This window comes from Arachis hypogaea, chromosome 18 (genome assembly GCF_003086295.3).
Source record: "Arachis hypogaea cultivar Tifrunner chromosome 18, arahy.Tifrunner.gnm2.J5K5, whole genome shotgun sequence".
Lineage (NCBI taxonomy): Eukaryota > Viridiplantae > Streptophyta > Magnoliopsida > Fabales > Fabaceae > Arachis > Arachis hypogaea.
In genome coordinates, this window is record NC_092053.1 from 34,313,299 (window position 1) to 34,338,620 (window position 25,322).

At 32.1% G+C, this 25,322-nt stretch overlaps 1 protein-coding gene across 1 annotated transcript; it reads left to right on the forward strand.

Annotated features, from left to right (window-relative positions):
- Positions 1-15,317: 15,317 nt before the first annotated feature.
- Positions 15,318-18,764, forward strand: LOC112769905 (3-ketoacyl-CoA synthase 2-like). The gene is made up of 2 exons (XM_025814354.2): positions 15,318-16,827; positions 17,951-18,764. Exons 1-2 carry the CDS (start codon positions 16,150-16,152, stop codon positions 18,719-18,721), a joined length of 1,449 nt encoding a protein of 482 aa, XP_025670139.1. The 5' UTR covers positions 15,318-16,149; the 3' UTR covers positions 18,722-18,764.
- Positions 18,765-25,322: the final 6,558 nt, after the last annotated feature.

Consider the following 25,322-nt stretch of genomic DNA (forward strand, 5'->3'; position numbering starts at 1 on the left):
TTTTTTAAGCCCCAAAAACACCAACTGGGCAGTAAGTGCAACGTTAGCCACAATAACTTTAGCACTAACGCCACACTTGTAGCGTTAGTGCAGCTAACTTTAGCACTAACTTTAGCACCTGGACCTCGACTTGACTCACTTCTCTCTCAAGTCCACTTCAAAGCTCAAGCAAGCAAGCCCACAATTTTCAACCAATCAAGACCACAAGAAGCATCTAGAATAGGAATTTTCATTTAATTGTAATTTGCTTTTAATTTCATTTTGTAATTTAGGAGAGCCTATATAAAGGCCTTAGTATTTACATTGGAAACATCTTGGAAATTCGGGAAATTCTGGAATGGGGGATTGAAGAGGGGTCTTCGGACTCCCTCCCCTCACACATTTTTCCTTCTCTTTCTTTTAGTTGTAATTTTCATTTATGAATGTTAAATTTTCAATTTCAGTTTGAATTTTCATCTTTACTTTTCTGCACTTTCTTTCTTTTCTATTTTTGTAGAGCAATGATCAACTAACTCTTTACATTGGGTTAGAGAGCTCTATTGTGATTCAATGGATTAAGTGTAGTTCTTATTCTTCTTCTTCTTCTTTCTTTCCTCTTGATTTTACTACAGAGCTTTCGATCTTCATCCAATTGGGTAGTTATCTTGGAAAAGAAACTATTCATACTTGGATCTCTTCTGAACCTTGAAAGAGGAATGAAGAGATCATGCTAGAAATGCTTTCTCATGCTGGACCAAATTGGGGGTGGATGGATATGTGACTATAATCCTTCCAACACTTGATTTGGGAAATGCATGTGGTATAATCAGTGACCATACTTCATCTCTTCTCATGAGCAATTGACCAAGGAATTGGCTATTGATCAAGATTTGAGAGATCGAATTACAAGAAATTGTAATTCGATCACTTAAGATTGCCAAGGAGATCAATGAATGCATTGATTGAGGAAGAGATGAGAATGAACTTAATCCGGAGGATTGCAATATCTCTTGATCCCAATGTTCATTTTTTTTTTAGTTCTTACATTTACTTTTCTTGCCATTTTACTTTTCTGTACTTTATTGCTTTCTTTACTTTTCTGTCAATTTACAATTCCTGCTGCTCATCATCCAAATATGAACCGTCTAACTAGGATAATCAATTAACCATTGATTGCTTAATCCGTTAATCTCTGTGGGATTCGACCTCACTCTATTGTGAGCTTTTACTTGACGACAATTCGGTACACTTGCCGAAGAAAATTTGTTGCGAGACAAGTTTTCCGTGCATCAACCATGCGGTGGTGTTTCAGGTCCCTTACGGCCTCCTGCCACCGTGTACCCATGATCATTTTATCAGCCTGTTTCCTAACTCCTCCCTGGTTATGGTGTGCCCATACCGGTATCCCCATAGCCAGAAAGCCAAGATTGAACGTATTATGGCTGATTTGGTGTCAGAAGGCATGGTGCAGCCTAGCAGAAGCTCTTTTTTGTCCCCAGTCTTGTTAGTTAAGAAGAAAGGTGGGATATGACATTTTTCTATAGACTATCATGCTCTCAACACGGTGATTGTGAAAGACTCTTTTCTCATGCCAACCATCGACGAGTTATTGGACGAGCTCTTTGGAGCGCAATTCTTCTCCAAATTAGACCTCTAATCGGGATATCACCAAATCAAGGTCTGCAAAGATGTTCGTCATAAGATAGCCTTCCGAACACACCAGGGGTTATACAAATGGCTAGTGATGCCATTTCTGTGGAAGTCTTAAGGAAGTTTGTGTTGGTCTTCTTCGATGATATCCTCGTCTATAGTCCTGATTGGGATTCTCATCTGCAACATTTGAAGCATGTCTTGTCAATTCTTCAGGAAAACATCCTTTTCGCTAAGTTGTCAAAGTGTTCCTTCGGGAAGCAGAGCATTGATTACTTGGGACATGTCAATCAAGAAACGGGGTCCAGGTGGACGGTTCAAAAGTCATAGCTATCAGGGAGTGGCCTGTGCCAATCTTGGTGAAGCAACTTCGTGCATTCTTGAGCCTTGCCAGTTACTATAGAAAATTCATCTGTTAATTTGCAACTTTGGCTACGTCACTCACGAACTTACTGAAGAAGAATGCCTTTACTTGGTCTGCTACCACCAACGATGCCTTCATCAACCTTAAATATGCACTTACAACAGTGCTGGTGCTGGCACTACTTAATTTCTTGAAACTCATGTGCTGGAAATTGATGCCTTAGGGACAGGAATTGGTGCAATCCTCAGCCAAGACAACCACCTTATTGCATATTTCTCCCGGAAACTCCCTACGTCCAACTAGAACTGGTCAATTTATGCTCAGGAGATGCATGCCATTATTTTGGATGTGGCCAAGTTTCGCCACTACCTTCTCGGCAATGGGTTTATCATTCGGACAAATCATAAAAGCATGCAAGAGCTGCAACAGCAGACCATCTAAACTCTAGAGCAACAACTTTGGATGTCCAAGATGTTGGGCTACAAATTTTTAATTGAGTATAAGAAAGGGTCCTAGAATTAGGGTGCAGATGGATAATCTCGTGCTTTTATTTCCATGTCTACTATGGAGAGCGAGTTGATGGCTTAAATTTGATAGGGCCTTCGGGACTTTGACCCCAAATTGGAATTATCTGAGTCAGCGATATCCTTAAACCGGCTATGCAACAGACAAAGGCTTTGGTATTGGGACAACCGCATTATCATCCCAGCCAATTCTCCATTGGTGAAACTCATTATGCGGCACTTCCACGATTCAACGTTAGGCGGACATGCGGGTATTCAGGAAACATTGGCTAGAATTGCAAGTCAATTCTTTTAGAAACACATGGCAACTTCCATCAAGGAATATATCTTGTCTTGCGCCATTTGCAAGCAAGCAAAGTACTCCACTCGCCCACCCCCAAGCCTCTTAGTTCCACTTCCCATTCCTTCCCATGTGTGGCAAGATATCTCAATGAACTTCATTACCGGTCTTTCCCCTTCTCATGGCTTTTTGCGACCATCATGATGGTGGTCGATCGTCTTTCTAAATTTGCTCATTTCGTTCCCCTTTCATCAGACTTCTCAGCTTTTAAGGTTGCTGATGCTTTAATCAAGCACACCATTAGTATCCATGGGGTCCCGCAGTCCATCGTCTCTGACTGAGACAAGGTATTTACATGCAAGTTTTGGGAATACTTGTCCAATGCCCAGGGCATCAAGCTGGCTTGAAGCTCTGCTTGGCATCCACAAACTGATGGCCAGACCAAGGTTCTCAATAGATGTCTAGAGATGTATCTACGCTGCTATACTCAGCAGAACCTGAAGGCTTGGTGCAATTTACTGTCTTGGGCGGCATTTAGTTATAATACTGCAGTCCACTCGACTACAGGAATGTCTCCATACAAGGCCCTATTCGGGAGAGATCCCCCTCCTCTTATTCATTATAATGTCGAGGCCACGGATCCACCAACTATATAGGAACTCCTCTAGCAGCGAGACCACGTGCTGACGGCACTTCGGAGCCAGTTACAACAAGCACAAGCACGTATGAAATTGAACACTGATAAGAAGCGCAGCGAATTGGAGCTCAAGTCGGTGATTTGGTTTATGTGAAGCTCCAATTCATCTGGTCTTCCATGTGTCATTGTTTAAAAACTGTACCGGTAGAGCCCCAAAATCCAGCATCCTTTCACCATTGTTGCTGGATGGACAGGGCCTCAAATTACAGCCTCAACTGGTCTTAGGACACCGTATGGTCAAGAGGGATAACCGCCGACATAAAGAGGTATTGATTAAGTGGCAAGCCTTGCAGGTGGAGGATGCCACCTGGGAAGTTTATGAAGACATAAAACGGATGCATCCCAACTTCGATCTTAAGGACAAGGTCAATTTTAACGGGAGACTATTGATAGAAGGATGGAGAAAGGGGCAGTTGGCATAACAAACTTAGCTAGCAAAACAGAAGCAACAAACTCCCTTTGAATAACAACAAATATATAAGCAAGGAAGACACTAAGAAAATGACATGGATGTTGTAAACTATGACTCTCCCCTTCTGAAATTACTCTTCCCTTATTATTCTTATCCCTAGCTATTCTAATCAATTCTCATTCTTCTCTGCTGCAGGAAGCTCACCCTCTCTCTACTTCACTTCCCCTTTTTTATCTGCTGTGAATTGGTTTATTTCACTAATTGTTAAACTTTCTCACACTATATCATATACATACTCCCTTGATTTAATATAATTATTGAATTGTCTGCATTGTTATATCAGAATAGTTATGTTCAATAAATTTTAAAAATAAGAAAAAAAGAAAGAATAAAAAAAAAGAAATAAAAGATGGACGAATAATGTGGATAAAGGATTGGATTTATTCCACAAAGTAGATAAGAATTTCTCAAAAAGCAAACCTGATCAGTGACCATGTGGTTTTGTTAAAAATTAAATGTATTTATTTCTACATGGTTATTTGATTTATTTATGTTATTTTGTTACCGATGAATGATGATAGGTTGGGGATAATTAGTTTTAGTTTGGCTTTATATTAATTAGGATTCTTGTTGCAATAAAATGAGTTAAAAATAAGATTGTTAATTATACGTGGCTAATAATATGGATTATATGGTAAGTGACTGGTTTGAGAAATTTTTGGTAATGCACATTAAATTGAAGCATGCCGCCATAAATGCATGACATGCATTTGCCATCTATAGGGTATGGACTAATTCAAATATCATGAACTCACTTCTTTTAAAAATTTAAATTAATAAAAAAAATATATAAATAATTATATTTTTAATATATTTTTTTATATAAAGGTCACTTTTTTGGATTTATGTGAATTTTTTTATATAAATTTTTTTTCTTATTTTTTTTGGTAATTTTATGCTAAAAAGTTTTTTTAGGATCAATAAAATTAAATTTTAGATTTTTAAGTTATAAAAATTTTAATATTATATTATAAAATTTTTTTTTTTAAATTTAAACTGATAAAAATAAATAAATAAAAATTATATCTAACAGAATGCAAACACAACTTGAATTCAAGAAAATGCATGTCAATCATGTGACATTATGGCAGCGTCTTTCAATTTAGTGATCTTTGCCAAACATTAGGTAGGATGAAATATATTAGTAACTACCCTAACCATTCTCATTTAATTTCATTTCACACATCATGAACAATAGTTGCTTAACTAAAAATAGTTATCCCTTATTCATCTTAAATAATAAAATATTAAGGGGTTAACCACCAAAAATACTCTCGAATTATTCAAACGCTGACAGAAATGCATCCGAATTTTACTATCGACAAAAATATATTTAAATAATTAAAAACATAACAATAATACCCAACAGTAAATATATATTTTTAAAAAATACCTTATAGATTGAATTTTGATGTGATTTTTTACAAGAATGATTAAAAAAATGAGATATTATTATTCTTAAAATTTGATAATTTTTTTTTAAGTATATATTTTTTTGTGATTTTTTAAAAGTATTATTAGTTGTTAACAAAAAATTATAAAAAATATATATACTCAACGAAAAATCACCAAATTTTAAGGATACTAATATCTCATGTTTTCAATCATGGTTGCAAAAAATTGTATCAAAATTCAATCTCTAATATATGTTTTGAGAAATACATATTTAATGTTAGATAATCTTGCAAAAAAACTAATATTAAATATGTATTTCTCAAAAAATACATTAGAGATTGAATTTTGATGCAATTTTTGCAAGTATAATTAGAAAAATGAGATATTATTATTCTTAAAATTTGATAATTTTTTGTTAAATATATATTATTTTGTAATTTTTTAAAAGTATTATTGGTTGTTAACAAAAATAATTATAAAAAAATTATATACTTAACAAAAAATCACCAATTTTTATGTATAATAATATATTATTTTTATAATCATGCTTGCAAAAAATTGCATCAAAATTTAATCTCTAAGGTATTTTTTGAAAATATATATTTACTGTTGGGTATTGTTGTTGAGTTTTTAATTATTTGAAGGCATTCTTGTCGATAGTAAAATTCGGGTGTATTTTTGTTAGTGTTTGAATAATTTGGGGGCATTTTTGGTGGTTAACCCAATATTAAAATATCCACATGTAGAAATATGTAACCTGTAAAACTTAAAAAAATACATCTATGAAGTTCAGATGCTCCATGTTTTCTTCTCGTTCCTCTCCCAAAACACATTCCTTATTGAAACTAACAATTTAATACAAGTGAATTTTTTATAAATTGAACCCACTACTACCAGAAATATGGACGTTACCAACGAAAAAATATCCACGAACTAAAAATAGTGGCAAATTTATATGATCGTGGTAACCATTTGCAACCTCTTATTTTTTGAGTACCGCCAGTTTGAGTCGCCGAAAAAGCAAGCAAAATCGGTGGAATCAGATTCTATCGATAAACCCGAATCGCGAAGAAGATTTTCATGGCATCATTTTGCTTTTTATATTTCTTTTTAACAATGAAAGTTAATTTTAGACCTTTTTTGTGATTCCAATATGCATTCTTTCTTTTGTTATTGGTTATAGATAGATTCCAAATTACTAATTGGTATTTTAAAAGATGTTATGCAACTGACAACTGAAGGCCACAAAACAGCTGCAAATTACATTCGAGAAGTAAGTATTGTACCTTAATTTTTTTATCATCTTCGAGGAGTCAAATCATGGCCTATTAATTTTTTTTAGCTTAATTCTTGATCTCTATCTTGCTTAGCAGATTTGATTGGAGTACACAAAGCAACTGGAGTATCGACGGGGTGTATAATTTAGTGGTGTAAAATTTAGTAGCTGAAGTTATGTGTATTTTTTGCTATCTACCTGAAAATATTTTTGCATGTGGATTGTCTGTATAACAAGAAATGGAGAACTTGATAAATTCATTATTTTGGTACTTTCAAGATTTCAATTTTCTGTATCATTTTAGCAAAGTTTGATATTTATTTTGTAATAGTTTTATTTGGATATTTTTTTAACATTAAATCCATTAATCTAGGATATTTGCTTTTCAATACTAAGTATTTGTTAATTTTATATTTTTATACTATGGATAATACGTATAAGAATGTGATTAATTTTTTTAATATTATATGATGTAATTTTATATTAAAGAGCATTTTTATTATGATATTCTTTTTAATTTAACTTTTATCGTTAGCCACGGAAAAAAGTGTGGCAAAAAAGTCCGGCCTGATCAATTTTGTCATGGGTAAAGTGTGGCATGCATCCTTTTATTTTACCACGAAAAAAAAGTGTGTCTAAACGTGCTAAAGTTGTGGCTAACAAAATGTCTCCATGGATATTAAAACCGTGGCTATTGAAGTAAAAAGCGTGGCTAATTAAAATTGTGTCGCCCCTTTTAGCCATGGATGTTCATTTGTTGCCAAAGTATAATTGCCACAGTTTTTTTGGAGTTTAGCCACGGATTTTCCGTGGCTAAACCCCTTGTTTTTGGTAGTGCACTTTGATTTGCAAATTGTTGAATGCATAGGATTGGAGAAGTGAAATGATTTTATGTTGAAGGCAACAAGATTCTTTTTATTTATTTGTTGTAGAGTTTGTTTGTATTTGTTATGTTTTATGGGAAAAATAACACAATTAGAATGATTAAGGATAACAAAAATAATTGCAAATTATATAATACTTATTTATATTGTTTTATGTAATGTAAAAAAAATTGACATACATGCTGAAATAATATTAAAAAATTTGGAATCTTCTAATTGGTGAAATTTTAAAACAATACAAGTACAACACAATATTATATATTAAGAAGCAAAACTTTTTGGCAAATGTAAGGCAAGAGGAATTGACACAAATGGCTCAAAATTGATCTTGAATATATGATAGAATGCACACAAATAGGGATTTCAACCAATACCACAAAAGCGTGTACTACTGGATGAATTTTTGTCAGATTTAGCGGCGGATTAGCTGATGAAAATTTTGGAATTAGGGTTTTCGTAGAGCCTTAATGTCAAACTAAATAACCCGATGGCAACTTTGTCACAAATAAGTGGCACCAAAGTAAAAAAATTGACGCCTAACGTTACTATTGGATTTACTTTCAAATAATCCGACTGTTATCCAGATAACCTAAACGCACCATTTTACTTAAAACAGACTTCATTACCGTCGAATTTATAATCCGACAATAACGCCAAATTAATTCAAATTTGCCTTCTCCTTCCCCTCATTTTTTGAAACTAAAACCCCTCCCTATATCCCTTTCTCTCCTCCCCTTTCTCCCATCCCTTCTGTCGCGCCTCCAGAGCTCACTTTCACTGCGTTGCTGCCATCATTATGAGTTCCGATCGCCGACAGAGTTGAAGCCCACAATAACCACCACTTTTGCAATCCAAACATTGATTACATCCTCTTCTTCTCTCTTTGTTGCCACCATCGACGCACCGTTGTGTGTCATCGGAGAAATCCGCGCTGCGCCAATGTCCTCTCCACATCATTGCACCACTAATTTGTTTCTGTTATATTTTTCACATTCATAGGAGTATATTTATGTTTTTGCTTTACGATTATGATATTTGTTGGGCATTTCTAATAATATCCAGTCTTATTCCTATTTTGACATTTCTAATTTCTGAAATTTTAGCCCCAATTAGCAAAGGGCTCGAAAAACTTTTTAGTTATGAAGCACAAGGAGATTTTACCTGTTGGCGTCCATTAGGTGGTCTGTGGACTTTTGTTTCTCTTTCCTCCTTTAGGTAAGTTATTCTCTTTTTATTTTTTTTATTTTTTAGAAAAACCCTAAACCGTACAACCACCATGCAGGTTCTACCTCCTCGATTACCCAATTGCCTCCTCCGTTGCACTACACCACTAGTCTCCTCTGCCACCCGGATTTCTCTTCACTTCTTTTTTTTTTAGATTTTTTTTGAAGTTAATAAGTTTTTAAATTTTAATATATATAATTTTTATTTGCAATTAAGGCATATAATTTATGGCTAGTTAACTTTTATTTTCAAAATTTTTTGTTGTCAAAGTATGATATAGTAATTATTTACGTTAGTTTAGAGTAATTAGAATTTAAGTCAGGCTAGGTTAAGTAGTTAATTATGTTAATCTAGGTTAATTAAGTTAGTTAAGTTAATTTTGAAAAAATTAGTGTGTAAAAAATATCATTGGTGCAATTAAGTTGTTAGATTAAGTTAAGATAGGTTAATTAGAGCTTAGGACAATTTGTTAGATTAGGTAAATTTAGCTTACGGATGAAATTTTGTTGGACTTTAATTTCACTTAATGAATTTAATAATTTGTCCTTTATTGGGATCGTATTTTTATTTGTTGGTTGTTTATGCTGTTTTTATACGTGGGTTGTTCGTGCTGTTTATTCGTGGGTTGTTTATGTAGTACTAAGATTGGTTCTCTTAAACTATATTTAAGTATTTAAGTTTTATGTTTGACTTATTTTTCTTAGGATAAATTTGTAGGCCAGAAGTGGGAGAAAGTTTTCTAGTGATTCTTTTTCAACCCTTTGTTTGCTAAAAATTGCGGAATAATAAGAGAAGGCACATTAGAACGGTTAGGATTAAATGCTTGATTGTTTGAAATTATAATTGTAATTATAATTCACACTATAATAAAAATGCTGAATAACATCGGATTTACTGGCGGACAATATTGGCGAATTTTGCAGGAATTTTTTCGCCGGCCACGAGTAAAATTTTGTTCCCAAAAAACTTACCGTCGGAATTTATAATCCGTCCCTAATTTAGACAGTAATAACGGGCGCGAAAATTACTTCATGAACGCCAATGGTACCGTCAAATTCAGTGTTAGAAATTTTCGACAGTAATATGAGTTAGTGAAACGCGTCATTATTTTGGAAAGCGAACAGGACCTTACCATCGGATATATCCGCCGGTAAAGTCAATGGTAAAAATTGAATGAAATTCGAATTCAGAAACCCTTCCCCCTTACTTCTGCAACTTCACCCTATCCTCTCTCCTTCTCTCTCACCTTGGTTCTCCTTCTCCTCTTAGTTGTAACATCGGTATCGCTACCAGGGGTTCCACTGCCGTTGATGCTGCCTCGTGGGTTGCCGTCCCTACTGCCTCATGTTGGGTCACCATTGCTGCCTCAGATTCCATTCCCGCCGTCACTGCTCCTTCGTGTTTGGTAGCTGTCGTTACCTCTGGTCCCATTGCCGTCGTTGATGTTGCCTCATGGATTGCCGTCGTTGTTGTCTCTTGGTAGTCCTTCTTCCAAGTGCTAGTGAGTATTTCCCTTGCAGGTTCTTGAACAATATTTTCTTTTAATTCCATTAATTTTAGTTTAATTTAGTTTAAGTTTGATTATAATTTCAGTTTTAAATTTTGAATCAATTTTATGGTTAGTTCAATTTAGTTATCTGATTTTTGTGATTTAGGTTGTTAAGATAGGTTAGATTTAAAGTATTAGGTTTTAAATTTTTCGGATATTTTCCTAAAAATATTGTGAGTCGCTGTTGCTAGGGTACTGTACTTGTTAATTGATGTTGAGAAAATGTTTGGTTTTGCTACTTGATGTGTTTCATGATTTTGCACGCCAAGTGTTTGTAAAAATACCTCAAAGAACTCTTAATAAAATTTTGTTATTACGCATTGATGATTGAATCTGATGTGTTTTTAATTTTTTGAATGATTGAGGTTTTGCTCAATAGTACAAGATTAATAAAATTGGCCTTATGTAATTTAATTATGTCAACTTTTGTAATAATTATTTTTGTGACCTATGTGTTTGCCGGTATGCTCTTTGTAGGCATGACTACAGGTAGAGGTCTCAAAACGGCCTCGTGGTCGAGGTAGAGGGAAGGTGTCTACTGGTACCTTCATCTGCCTCTGCCACCAACTGTCGGCCCATCGATCCCGAGGACGGTGTTGATTTAAGGGAGCAGGTGCTGGAACTCACCCGAAGCCTTTACCAGCATGCTCATTAGCTGCAGCAATCTAAGGAGAGGTATAAGAAGATCTTCACATGCGTGTCAAGCACAGATTCTCTCTGGCTAGAGTGGAGGCGAGAGCTGAAGCGGCTTTAGCGATAGAGCAACAGATGGCGGTGTACGAAGATTAGATATGCACCAGTGGCAGTAGTGCTGTTGGTGGTAGCAATGACACTACTAGAGGGGCACTGACATCACCGCCTAGTCTGCTGCCTCAGCAGGACTATCTGGGGGATGACGGCGACGATGATATCAAGATCTTTATTGATTAGAGTTTTGTTCTAGAGTATTTCATTGTATTTTATTTATTTGACTTTTCATTTTATTTGTACACTTGATATTTAATTTACCATATTTATTCCTATTATTTAAAATTTGACTGCTAATTGTGTAATAAATAAATTTAAATAAAAAATACAAAGAAAAAGAATTTGACCACTAATTGTGTTTAATTTTTTTTAAAGAAAATAATGGAACACCAAATTATTGGCGAAAATTTTTTGTTAAGAATTAAATAGTTTTTGAGTAAATAATCCATCGGAGAATTTGTCTGTAACCGGTGGATTGAAATTATTACCAACGAATTATTTTCATTATTTTACCGATAAATTCGACGACAGTCAGTGTTTTTCTTGTAGTGTCACTTACTTAAGTTTTAAGTTTATTTGATTTTTTCACTTAATTGGCACTTGTTTTAACCTGTTTGTTTATATGTGAAGACCAATTCATTGGACAACGTTCCTTTAGAATCTAAAGTCTTTATGTATCCCCCCATGGAAGGAAAATAAGGAGCTCTTTGTGGACAGAGGGTCTGAGGACTTAATGGTAACTTGCCTTTATTTCATAACATAATTTATTTTAAGCAATAATGGCTTGTCTTTATTTCATAATGTATAATTTTTTTATGTGTTAGGCATTATACACAGAGAGGTTGGAGGCTACGACCCAGCAGTCTGTTCCAGTAGAGTGTGGAGGTTGGGCACAAGTCTATTAATTCTATGCCAGTGGATCCTCATACGGTGTGACATAAGCACTTTTTGCTCAGGCCCTTTGAAGAGGGGTCATCCACCTTAGCTGCCAGCATTCTTCTAGCTTCCCAAGACGTCGAATTGAATGAGCATATCCAGAACCTCATCCAGAGTATATAGGATCGGGATCACCTTCTCCAGTAGGTTGAGAAGTAGTCCGAGGACCTTCTTGCTCTCCTAACCAAATGGAATGTGGTGGATGAGGATAGAAATTCCATCGCCTGCTATCATGTTGACATGCAAATGGAGCTAAAGCATATCTGCAAAATGAAGCAGGATATAGTGGTTTACTACTATCAGGTCCGTGCTGGTAACAACAGCCATGCTGGAGGCGGCTCACAGCATCTGCATCAGTACTATCACCGCTGTCAACACAGGAGGAGAGGGACGACCAAAAGAACTATATAGATTATTTGTGTTCCCATAGTTAGAATTCTGTTTCATACTTTGTTATTTGACATTTTTGTTATTTTGTTTCGTACTTTGTTTCGACATTTCTTTTATTTCGTAAAGTACTTTGTTATATGACATTTAATTTCATTTTGACATAAACTTAATTCACATTTCATTTATTGTTCTAATAAAGAGTAATATTTAGTTTCTATTATGTTTAATCGTGATATAAATATTGATTGTGAAAATATTGATTTTGAAAACAGGTCACACAGATATTGTATATATTTGATTAAGAATTAATTTTTCAATAATGTGGGCATTACTGTTAGATTTACAGAGAAAAAATTATGACGATTAATTATTTTTATATTTTAAAATTAAAATTATCCAATTGTTATTGTCAGAATTACTGATGGAATAATTCGATGATACATTACAAGAGAAACGCTGAGTGTCGTCGGATTTACCGGCCAAAAAACAAAAATAATTTACCGGTAAAGTGATTATCATTTGATTTTGCGTTAGATTGTAGCTGATGGTATAAACCTCACCGGTAAATGAGATTAATGTTTACCGATGAATTTATTTTTCCAGACAGTAATTTGCGACGGAATTAGCAGCGGAATACAATGTTTAAGTTACAACAATCTGATGCCACTTACCATCAGAAATTATCCGACGGTAATTGTGGCGCCAAACATTAAGGCTTCACGCCATGTTACTATCAGAAAAATCTGACAGTAAATTGACAGAAGTGTCAAATTTTTATTTTTTAAAAAATCTGAATAATCGTTACTGTCAGGGAAGTCCCATGGAAAAGTCAATTTTTTATTTTCTTGTTCAATCTATAATGGATGTCGATAGTTAAGAATCGATAGTCAACTCCCAATTAGTAAAGAATAAATTATTAATTTATCTGTAAAAAGATATTTATATATGATGTGAAATATCAAATATACAGAATATAAACACGAAAGAAATTTGAGGTAGACCAGCTAATTCCCTGCTCATCCACTTCTCTGTGTTCCGTCCACATCTAGTACCCATCTTTGAACCCATTACGGTGGAGGTAAAGTATTATATCCGAAGGTCCTGACCACTTAGTCAGCCGATAGTTATAGCACGGATACCTAGATATCCCTTGAGCCCTAAACGGTTAAATGTTAAAGACACATACACAACAAACTCGTCAACTCCCTCAAAGAACTCGGGTTTTAGACCCGTTGTCCACCGTTATCCCTATCATACATAAATAGATGATGACTTGGAATCATTTTGCAACAAACACCCTAAAATTCAACTAACAATACAATTTATTAAAATTTTTAGAAAATTCGGCAGAGTTTTTTCTATAATTAGAATCTCCTATCAAATTCAATTATCATTTTTTCATAAACCAAATATGTTTTAAACAATTTAAACAAAAATTTGGCAGAGGAAACAATTGCAGGCATAAATTAGAACAAACATGCATTTAATAAAAAAATCGAATTCTAGCCGTTCTAGTGTGCAATCCTTTATAACTCCACAATTTTCCAGTAAACAAGGGTTTCGAGAAAGCGCCACTACACATCCTTCTCCTACTTCTGTCATAAAACTCTATCCTAGGAAAAGTAAGTTCGACATAAAACTTAAAATAATTTATTATACACAGAGATATAAAACTAACCTGGAATATGACTGCACAGACTACAAAAGAAGCGAACTCTAATTGATTTCAGAGAAAATAGCACTGTCCTAATAAAAAAGACAACTCATTAAATTCACAAGGTGAAACTACATCAAAAACTAATTTAAAAGAAATAAATAAAACTCAACATTGCAATTAATTAAAATCTAATTCTAATTTCACCAAATTAACAATAGGCATAATAAAAATAAACGATATAAATTCAATACAAGAAACTCATTTACTAAACTCAAATAAAATCTTCCATCAACTCAAGCACTCTTAATACTCAAATAAAATCTTCCAACAATTCAAGCACTCTTAATTTCACCCTATCCTAATCTACCATAACATTATTTAATTTATAACTTCACTAAATTAACACAACAAATCCTAATCACACACTTTATTAACAAATTTAATCAAAATTTAATAAAATACCTAACAAAATTCTAAACTCACAAAAAAATCAGAAAAATAAAAAACTATAGGAAAATTACCTCTGATGGTGGCTGCAGGCTAGTGGAAGCGTGATTGTGATAGGAGGCGGCAGTGATGGCGACAAGGTGAGGACTTTCGACAGGAACGCACAACAATAGTAGCGGTGGTGGTGGCAGCGATAGCTCCAGCAGCAGTGAGGACGACGCGCAACTCTAGGTGGTGGCGACGACGGCAGCTTCACTGGAGCTGTGGCATAGAGATGAGAGACAAAGAGACGAGACAGAGGAGAAGAGAAGAGAAGAGGAGAGAGAGAGAGAGAGAGAGAGAGAGAGAGAGAGAGAGAGAGAGAGAGAGAGAGAGAGAGAGAGAGAGAGAGAGAGAGAGGAGAAAAGGTTGCGTTTGAATTTTACCGTCGGATTCACTGGTGAAAATATCCGCCAGTAAAATATTCGTCGTTGGCTAAATGCCGCATTTCACTAAAACCTGTAACTGTAAAAAAATTTCGCCGTAAAATTTGACAGTAACATTGGCGCTAATAAAATAAAATTTCACACTACTATTTACCGTTACATTTAGTAACAAAATTTTTACTCCGACGGTAATTTTTTCGAGGGACGAATTTTTACTCGTAACTGTCGGAAAATCATACGATAAATCTCCTGGTAATGTCCGACGCTAAATTCGACGGTATTCAGCATTTATCTGATAGTGATAATTCACGTCAAATATAGTCCGACATAATTGGTTAAATTTTTTAATCAATCATAACCGCACTTACTGTCAGATATCTAGAATCCAATAGTAATAATTTTCTATTGAGCTTTTTTTTTTCAATGGAGCTTTTTTCTATTCTCCCCTCTTCTCCTAAGTGGCGGCAACAATGACTGTTTTCATCATTGTTGCCCTAACCATGCTCTTCTCCTTCAATTCTTTCTTCTTTGTTCTTTTGTATCTCTCGTTATCTTTTTTTTGATATTATCGTTGCTCACCGCAGACATCTCTTTCTTCTTTTTTTCCTTTTTTTTCTTCTTTCCCTATTCTCTCTCATTCTTCTTTATTTTCATTTCTCCCTTCTCCTCTTTCATTTCTCTTTTGTTTTGTTTTTGGCTACTATTTGTGTGTATTTTTTTTTTAATTTTAGGATTATGATTAGGTTAAAAATAGGTCAGAACAATATAAAAATTGTAATAAAATATTAAGAATAATCTAATAAATAAGAATTTATGGTATTCAAATAAAGTTAGTTCACTTATATAAATTTTTATTTGACGATTTTGATCGTCAATATGGCATTAACTTTTTTTTCCGAAGATCCGTAATTTATTTAATTGTGATAAATGAATATATATTTATTTATTTACTTTCATCTACTATTCATATATTATTATTTTAACATTAAGAATGACCAGAATTTGTTTTTTTTTTTTAATATGTATATTGTTGTTAATAATTTTGAAAATGGACGGAGTAACATAGATGTAGCTAGTGAGTATGTACTTGAAGATGTTTATTGAAGTGATATCTTTGATCAATATATATAAACTAGGATTAGTAACCGTAGTTCTTGCTAAGTGAATTCACCTATTAACTGTACAAAGTGCAAATCTGCCTATAAATTAGGCAGCGTTTATGAGTACCAATACATATTCAGTTATTCACCAACATGATGAGTTTCTTTCTTCTGTCATTATTATCTATTCTCGCTATTTCTTATTATTATAATAATTTCCTCATCACTACGATTCAACACTTCTTGGTTCATGATTTCCACTTGGACAAGTCTTATGCTGAGTTTATTCTAGTTTCCATACGGTGTGGCATGTTAGCATCAATATTAGCCACACTATATTGTTACCTAATGAAACCCACAAGAAATAAACACGTTTATCTTGTGGATTTTGCATGCTACAAACCTCATAATCCTGCATGCATGTGCACTAAGGAGCATTTCTTGAAGTTAATAAAGAGTACAGGAAAATTTCGAGATGAGAGCTTAGATTTCATACGGAAGATTCTAGAGAGGTCTGGAATTGGTGAAAAGACCTACATTCCGGAATGTATCATGAAATTCCCGAAATACATAAGCTTGGATCAGGCAAAGGGTGAGACAGAATCCGTGATGATTGGCGCCATTGATGAACTTTTGTTGAAAACAAAAGTGAAAAAAGAGGAAATTGGAATCATTGTGACCAATTGTTCTTTGTTCAATAACATACCCTCTCTCAGTTCAATGATTATCAACCATTACAAGCTTAGCCACAATGTCTTGACCTATAATCTTAGTGGCATGGGTTGCAGTGCTGGACTTATTTCCGTTGATCTTGCCCAACAACTATTGCAGGTACTTTTCCTTATTCACACGGAGTGACCAGTCCAAAATATTTAAATGACTAAGATAAGTGTATACTATATAAGTATAGTTAAAGTTATAAAAAAAATATTTAGGATAAATTACTATTTTAATACCCCCACATTTAGGTTAAATCTTGATTTTGTCTTTACTATTTAAAATGTTATATTTTTATCTTATTTCGTTTTATTTTAGATTTTTGGTTAAAATTAATTTTTTTTTAAAATACTCTTTTTTTTCTTGTGATTCTTTTTTTAGTTAATGACAAAAATCGTAATTGTAGTAGTTATAGTAGATGATTGCAGTGATTTGAGAGTAAAAATGACAAATGAACAAAAAAAATATATAATAAATAAAAAATAATATTTTTAAAATTTTTTTTAATTTTAATTAGAGAATAAAAATAGAACACAATAAAATATTCTGGATAAAATATGACGTTTTAAATATTAGAGATAAAATTAGAATTTAATAAGAATATTAGAAATTTAATTTAATTTAATATATTATGATATTTTAGGACGAGTTTGAATATGATAAAGTAAAATTACTAATAACTGAATTCAGGACTTTGACATATTTTTTGAAAACCGATTGATAGGATTAACAAGAAATTAGAGAATATGGCTTAATCTTTAAAAAAATAAAATTCATCACAAATTTAGTTAGCTATTATGTTATATATGTTTTCCTACACTCTTGTAGATAGATACAATATAAACATAGCATATCACTTGTGAATCATTAACCATCTGTCATAATCAATTACCATTCTTTACATCTTAATCTTTCACTCAGCTGGCTACCTCAAACCTCGTTGATCTTTAATATATTACATGGTATAAGAGCGAAGTTCTGATATATGGCTTCCTTAATCACTTTTCGCACTAAGCTAAGTTACACTCCTTGGTCTAAGTACAAATTAAATTATTTAATACACCATGTACAAATTAAAAATAAAACTTTCCATTAAATAAAGAAAAAATAAGTAATAATTTACATGTATGGTTCCATTTGTGCCTTCAATAATGTACCTACTGAACATATACCTTTTTAAGTTGACTATTTTGACTATATAACTAATTTGTTGATTTTCATATATATGTGATGGAAGGTACGTCCTAATTCTTATGCCTTAGTGTTCAGCACTGAAAACCTGAGTAGCAAAGTGTACTTTGGAAACAATCGTTCCATGCTTGTATCCAATTGTCTCTTTCGAGTGGGAGGTGCAGCAATTTTACTCTCCAACCGTTCTTCTGATTCTCATCGTTCCAAATATTATCTTAAACACATTGTTCGCACCCACAATGGTTCTCAAGATCAATACTACAATAGCATCCTTGAAAAAGAAGATGAAGATGGTGTTTCTACTGGCATTGCGCTTTCGAAGAACATTATGAATTCTGCAGGAAAAACCCTTAAAGCAAACATTTCAACTCTTGGAAAAGATGTGTTACCCTTGATTGAACAACTTAAATTTCTCGCAAATTTAGTTGCAAGAAATTTTTTGAAGACAAGGGTCATAGAGGCATATACTCCAAATTTTATGCTTGCTTTTGAGCACATTTGCATTCATACAGGAGGAAAAGCAGTACAAGAGGAAATGCAAAAAGTGCTTAAACTAAGTGATTGGCATATGGAACCTTCTAGAATGACTCTCTATAGATATGGTAACACTTCAAGCAGCTCAGTGTGGTATGAATTGGCATATTGTGAGGCCAAAGGAAGAGTCAAGAAGGGTCATCGGATATGGCAGATTGCATTTGGGTCAGGATTCAAATGCAATAGTGCTGTCTGGTGTGCATTGCAAACCATTCATCCATTCAAGGAGAAGAACCCTTGGATAGATGAGATTCATGAATTTCCTGTTAATGTTCCAAACTAATAATGTTATAAACATTTACAGATACTTATTTCATTTAAAATATTTTAAGGCTATGTGTTAAAAGTAATTAAATCTTGATATGTTAGAAAAAATACTTTATTGTTAAAGTATACACAAAATTCTAAATTAAAATTTCGATTTTGTATTATATAAAATATAAGTTATTAGAGTTATGATTTTGATGTTCAGTTTTAATTTGCAGGTACTAACTTTAATTTAGATAAGTGAGTTGTGTTAAAAAAAAAAAAAACAACCACTGTAGCAGGTTAATCCCGTTAGCGTTAACCCGCCATTAAGCGAAAAGAGCTTGTATTTTCAAACCGTTTAATATAGGCGTAGTGAGACGAGTTATTAGCTCGTTTGTTATCCTTAGTACCAGTTACTATTTAGTGAAAGGATGACATAAGTGAAATCGGGTTTTGTTAGGTAGATAATGACTTTTGTAAATAATGGATTTTAAAATTGACTTAATAAAGTAAAAAAATATTCTACTCCTAAATTACTTCTTAAACTCTAACATTAGGATAACTATCCGTACACCTAATAAATTGAACATCCAACATATCTATTATTTACATTGTTTAATATTTTTATTGTCTACTTATACTTTTTTAAATAAAAAATAATATTTGAAAAACAACTATTATATGCACATAAAAACCATCCATAATTTAGATACCATATAAGAGTACGTATATTAGTGTTCATGAAAATATTTGATTATAATATTATAAAAAGTATAATTATTTTTTCATAATATGTTTAATTATTCTAGCGTGAAATATTTTATTATTCTAAAAAATATTATTTTATATAAAAAGTATTTGAAACAATATATATAAATATACATAAATATATGGTGATTGATTTTTAGAATTCATATAACACACTTGTTTCTCAAAACTATCTCTGCTCAAATTAAATTTGTACATCTATCTCAGAAAATTTTGTAAAGATTTTCAAGCAACATGGTTCTCTAGCTAATTCATAACAACAATTCGGAAATTAAATATTAATAATATCAAATATAAATAAAACTTGAAATGATATAATAGACTGTATAGTTCAATCCTGAATTCGTGATCAAAGAAGCATATTTTATAATAATCAAATAAAAAGCTCATTTATAAGAGGTGATAGTAGATGACAATGCAAAGCGCGTCAATAGCCACTTCACTCTCCGAATATAAAATATAAAATATAACATATAATAATTAAGGAAGCATATTGTATAATAATTAGATAAATAGCTCAGTTTTTTAGTTTCTTTTTAAATCTCTTTATTATAAAGTAAATAAAAATTTTTCAAAAAGCAAACTAGATCAGTGACTGTGTTGTTTCCAATGCAGTTTATTTATGTTATTTTGTTATCGATTATTGGTTGGGGATAATTAGTTTTAGTTTGGCTTTATATTAAGAGTAATATTAGAGAAACACTCACACAAAATTATTTTATTTAATTTAATATTCATAATTTAAATACATACCATTTATAATTGTAATTTTATTATATTTAAAATTATTCATTTATTTTAACTATAATTAAAAAATACAAAACAAAAAATGCATTAAAAAATAAAAATAAAAAACATGTTCTAACATATAACTCTCTATGACTTGCAAACATTATTCTATATTAATTAAGGTTCTTGTTTACAATCAGCGAGTTAATTAACAATATACGTGGCAAGCTAAGGGGGAGATGGTTTGAGACTTTTTGGCAAAGCAAATTAATTGAAGTTTGCCGCCATAAATACATGACATGCATGCGTTGCCCTTTATTTATAGTGTGTGGACCATTTGAATGCAAACACAACTTGAATTCAATGAAAACGTTGAGCATGTGACATTATAGTTACGTATTTTGATTTAATTATCTTTGCTAAAATATTACGTAGGATGATACATATTATCAACAACCCCTAACCGTTGTCATTTAATTTCAAGAACACTAATATATGTTGCCTAACTAAAACTAGCTATCCCCTATCTATCATGTTAGGCTTATCTCACTTCTCCCTGTCTCGTCCTAATGTATTTTACTATTTTCACTTCTCCAATTTTATGACAAATCGTGTCGATCATGTGGCATCTATGTCAGCATACTTCTATTTAATTGTCTTTGTCAAAACATTCTCAAACTGTACTAGCCCCCTTTATGTAAGATGAAATTTATTATCAACCACTCTAGCCATTGTCCTTTAATTCATTTGACTTAAAGAAACCTTATATGTTTCCCAAGTAAAATTAGCTAATTCCTATCTATCATCATTAACCATTTAGATGATAAAACAGGTCAGCATAAGGCCTCTTGGGACAACCTATTGGAAAGGGTAGATAATTCCAATAAAAATACATCCTATGAATTAAATTATTTTAATAATTAAAAAAAAATAGAAGAGCCACAATCACGTCTCACTTAATATCCAATTTTCTTACGCCGAATTTTATTATTCTAATAAAATTTTTTAAAAAGATTAGGGGGATCAAAGACAGATCTTAATATCCAATTTTTTAGACAGAATTATGTACATAATATTACTCTAAAAATGTGTGTGGTTTAAGAATTAATTTTTATTACCAAGAATATTATCTAAGAATATAATGTATTAGAATGAGATTATTTAATATATAAGATTTTTTATGTTTGATTATAAAATTTAATATTTTGAAATATTATGTAATAATCTTAAAAATGAATACATTTTTGTTTGGTTGGATCTAAATTTTTTGGTAATATCATATAATATGTCAAAATTACTGTTACTCATTCAAATTAAAATGTTAATGACTAAACTTAATAAGTATATGAAAAAATTTACATACAAATATATTTCAAAGATAAATTTAATATAACCATTTTTAGATAAAAATATTCATTTTTATTTTCAAAAATGCCCTAATATCAATTTTTTATTTTTTTAAAAGTTAAATATAAAACTAATCGAATATTATTATTTTTTTCATTTATTTTTTTAAATTTACGAAAATACCTCTAATAATAAATTTACTAGAATATTATCACAATGAAAATATTTCTAATAACAAATATTTTTAATTAAAATTAAGATTACCACAGTTAAATTTATTAAAATACCCCTAATAACAAATATGTTTAATTAAAATTATTATCGATTCTAATTTTTTTTAGTTTACTAAAATACCCCTAATAACAAATATCTTTAATTAAAATTAACATGATCACAATTAAATTTACTAAAATATTCTTAATAACAAATATCACAATTAAAATTAGCACAAATACTTATCTAAATTTCAAAAAATCCCGTAATCCATTATTCGTCTCATAATTTGTAATTGAAATTATACAAAACAAATCTCAAAATTTCTAAACACATATGTATTAGAAATTTAAAAATCGAAAATCTAATATAATCCATAAAAATTGAAAAATAGCAAGATTTAAATCAATTTTTTCAGAAATGGCAAAAGTTCTCTTGGTTAAAGTTGGAACATCATGTTAATCAGACTATTGTCCCTTACAATACTAAGGGCAGCCTTCATTCTATCTTTAACGCCTAAACCAGGAACATCCCTCAACAATGTCATTGCGCTCAGCTCCCTCTTTCTTATGCTTAAAACAAGAAACCATATCAACTAAAGCTATTGTGTATTCTAGATAAGCACATTTTATATCTCTAATTGATTCTGCTACTATGTCAAGTACTTCCTCACTTTTTTTCCCCTTTTTTTTATTGTATTCCTTTCTCTGGTAGACGAAAAACTAGGAGCAGCAGAAGCACCAAGAGTAGCAGAAACACCAGGAGTTGGAAGTTCCTAAAATATATTAAACAATTTAATAAAAGACTATCTATTTAATAGTAGGAGAATCTATTTAATAGCTTTTGTAAAAGAATCAACATATATAATATAAGTTAAATTAATTAAATGAAGAATTAAGAAAACAGTAACTATTGAACTAACAGAGAGTTAATAGAAATAACATTTTGAATGAAGAATTGAAGTCGTTTATTGCCGATGCAGCATTAAGATTCTCACTTCAAAAGAGAAAGTCCCACATACACAAGCTTCTACATTTGCATGTGAATTTTGATGATGCTACATCTAAAAATATCGACTATATATATATCAAGCAAGCAAACAGAGCAACACTAATAACATAGAGAGAGAATTACTCCAAAATCTAAGAAAGTACACAACATCAGGGTCAACAATAAGTGAATTTATGTACATGAATTAGAGTCAATTGCTTACATACTTCAGAATCAGCTTCATATTCCATTTCAGTCTCTTCCAAATTTACTTGGGTATTTTCATTCACTTGTCGATCACTCAAGTTTGCTTCTCAATCAGCCTCCATAGTAGCAACTACTTGAGTTACATTTTCTGCATTGCCTCCTGAGCCCTATCTCTACCAAATGTTATTACTAACTCTTCAAAATGTGAAAATAGTTTGTTGTAGAGGCCATTAGCATTAGGATGAGACTGAAATTAAAAGAAAAATAAGTAAGTAATAAATATTAAAAATCTAAGATAAATAAACTTGTATTAAAAAAGTTGCTTAGAATTTACACTCTTCCATTCATTGAAAATTTGTCGCTCCACTGCAACTATTTTATCTTTGTCATTCCAACCAAATTCACTCCCAGCCATGCCCACTATTTCAAAAATATTATCTCTTTAGCAATTTCATCCTTGATTCAATGTGTGAATTAGCCTAAACATATGATAACAATTCAAAGTTACCACAATTCAATAAACATATAGCAAGCAAGATATGACATAACCTTTCTCCAATAATTTTGTCTTTCCAAATAAATGGGATATGAAATTGAAACAAACATACATAATAACAATTAAGCCTCATTTCCCTGGTTTGGTTAGTTATACTTATAATAATGCCATAGATCCTACCATAACTTATGTACATTCAAACTATCGAAATTAACATATTTAGCTGCTGTCAAAGAGGATTGAATTGGATAATTTATCTCTGCAGTAGCAAGGTATAATTATGTGACCAGTCAAAATGAACTTAATCTATGTAGAGGATAAACAAAAAAATAAATATTAGGTAAAAAAAATTGTACCTTAAGATCAAATCTAGGGATATTTTTATGAAGCATTTTTTTGAAATATTTTCCATAACCGGATTTGAACGTGCCATTGTCACACCTCCAAGAAGTAGTTTTAAACTCTATCAAAAACTCAACTAGTTTTGCATCTTCATGTGGCATCTATTGTCGCTTAGTTTGCTTTGAATTAGGTCAAGAATTCACATTCATTTCTCTTCAAGTGGAAGAATAGTGAGAACAATAATTAACATCCAAAATAAAATGAAAAAGGAGAAAGAGGGAACATTGTCCAATTCAACGAGCTGCTTTTTAACTAGCTATACTGAAAAACAATCAATCGAGCATGTGTAACACTCTACCACACAGAGTTTTACACTTAAGTTCGTAAAATAGAGGTGGTGAGGTATTACAACCTCTAAAAATAAAATATATATGTATAGATATAATTGAAGAAAGTTGTATGTAGGAACTTTGAAGAAAAGGGTTAAGCAAAAACCAAAAGAAAAAAAATGCATCACACTCGAAAACGTAAACTGACAAACAGATAAGGATCAGACATGAAGTATATAAAGGATAGAGTACCAAAATAACAGGATATCAAGCTCCAGACTCAACCTGTGAAGGCAAGACCCGTTGGAGAATATTTACATATATAGGTATAGATATACAGCCCAATATATGCCAAAACAGAAGAAAGAAAACCTGTTTCTCCACGTCGACCTCTAAGAGGGACAAACACAAGTTATATATATAGGAGAGTCTACAAACTTAAATACATAATAACAGCCTAAAATATAACAACCCAAAAGAGAGACCTCCAAACGCTCACCAAGGTACGTCTCGTCCTGCATCTAAAAACAATAACATAGATATGAAATGAGAAACAGAGGTTCTCAGCATGGTAATGGTACCCACATAAATAATATATAAGGTCCTAGAAAAGTCAGAGGCAATCCTAGTACTCCGACACTCAGATTTAAAACTTAAAGATTAAAACTAGAAACCATACACTACAAGAAAAATACCCATTCAGGTACACTTGAAAAGTGTAGCCAAAAGTGAAAAAAATGATGCCTTAGACTACGGCTACGCTTTTTGGGGTGATTCCTATTCGGCCGTTGCCTATTCTCAAAGGCTACGCTTTTCTGCACCAAGGGCTACGCTTTTGGGGTTTGGGAATAGGGTACGCTTTTCAAGTGATGCTATCCAGGACCAAAGGCTACGCTTTTCAGCTTCCATTTTTGCCAGAATAGGCTACGCTTTTCAACGCTACTGCATCACCTATAAAGCGTAGCCACATTGTATACCATGGCTACTTTTTATAAGTGTAGCCTTAGGTCTCTTGGTTTTTTTTTTATTGTATACTATAGCTACTGTATATAAGTGTAGCCTTAGGTCTCTTTTTTTTTGTATATATATATATATATATATATATATATATATATATATATATATATATATATAAATACAACATAATATTTAGTAATATGATTACATGTATAATAATTCTGCATTTTTAATTAAATGAGTTAAATATTATAAAA

Bases quoted from the DNA above. Each gene is read 5' to 3' on its own strand.
- LOC112769905 (XM_025814354.2), top strand. From the start codon at position 16,150: ATGATGAGTTTCTTTCTTCTGTCATTATTATCTATTCTCGCTATTTCT. The intron at 16,828-17,950 runs GTACTTTTCCTT...ATGTGATGGAAG, and splicing joins TTGCCCAACAACTATTGCAG to GTACGTCCTAATTCTTATGC.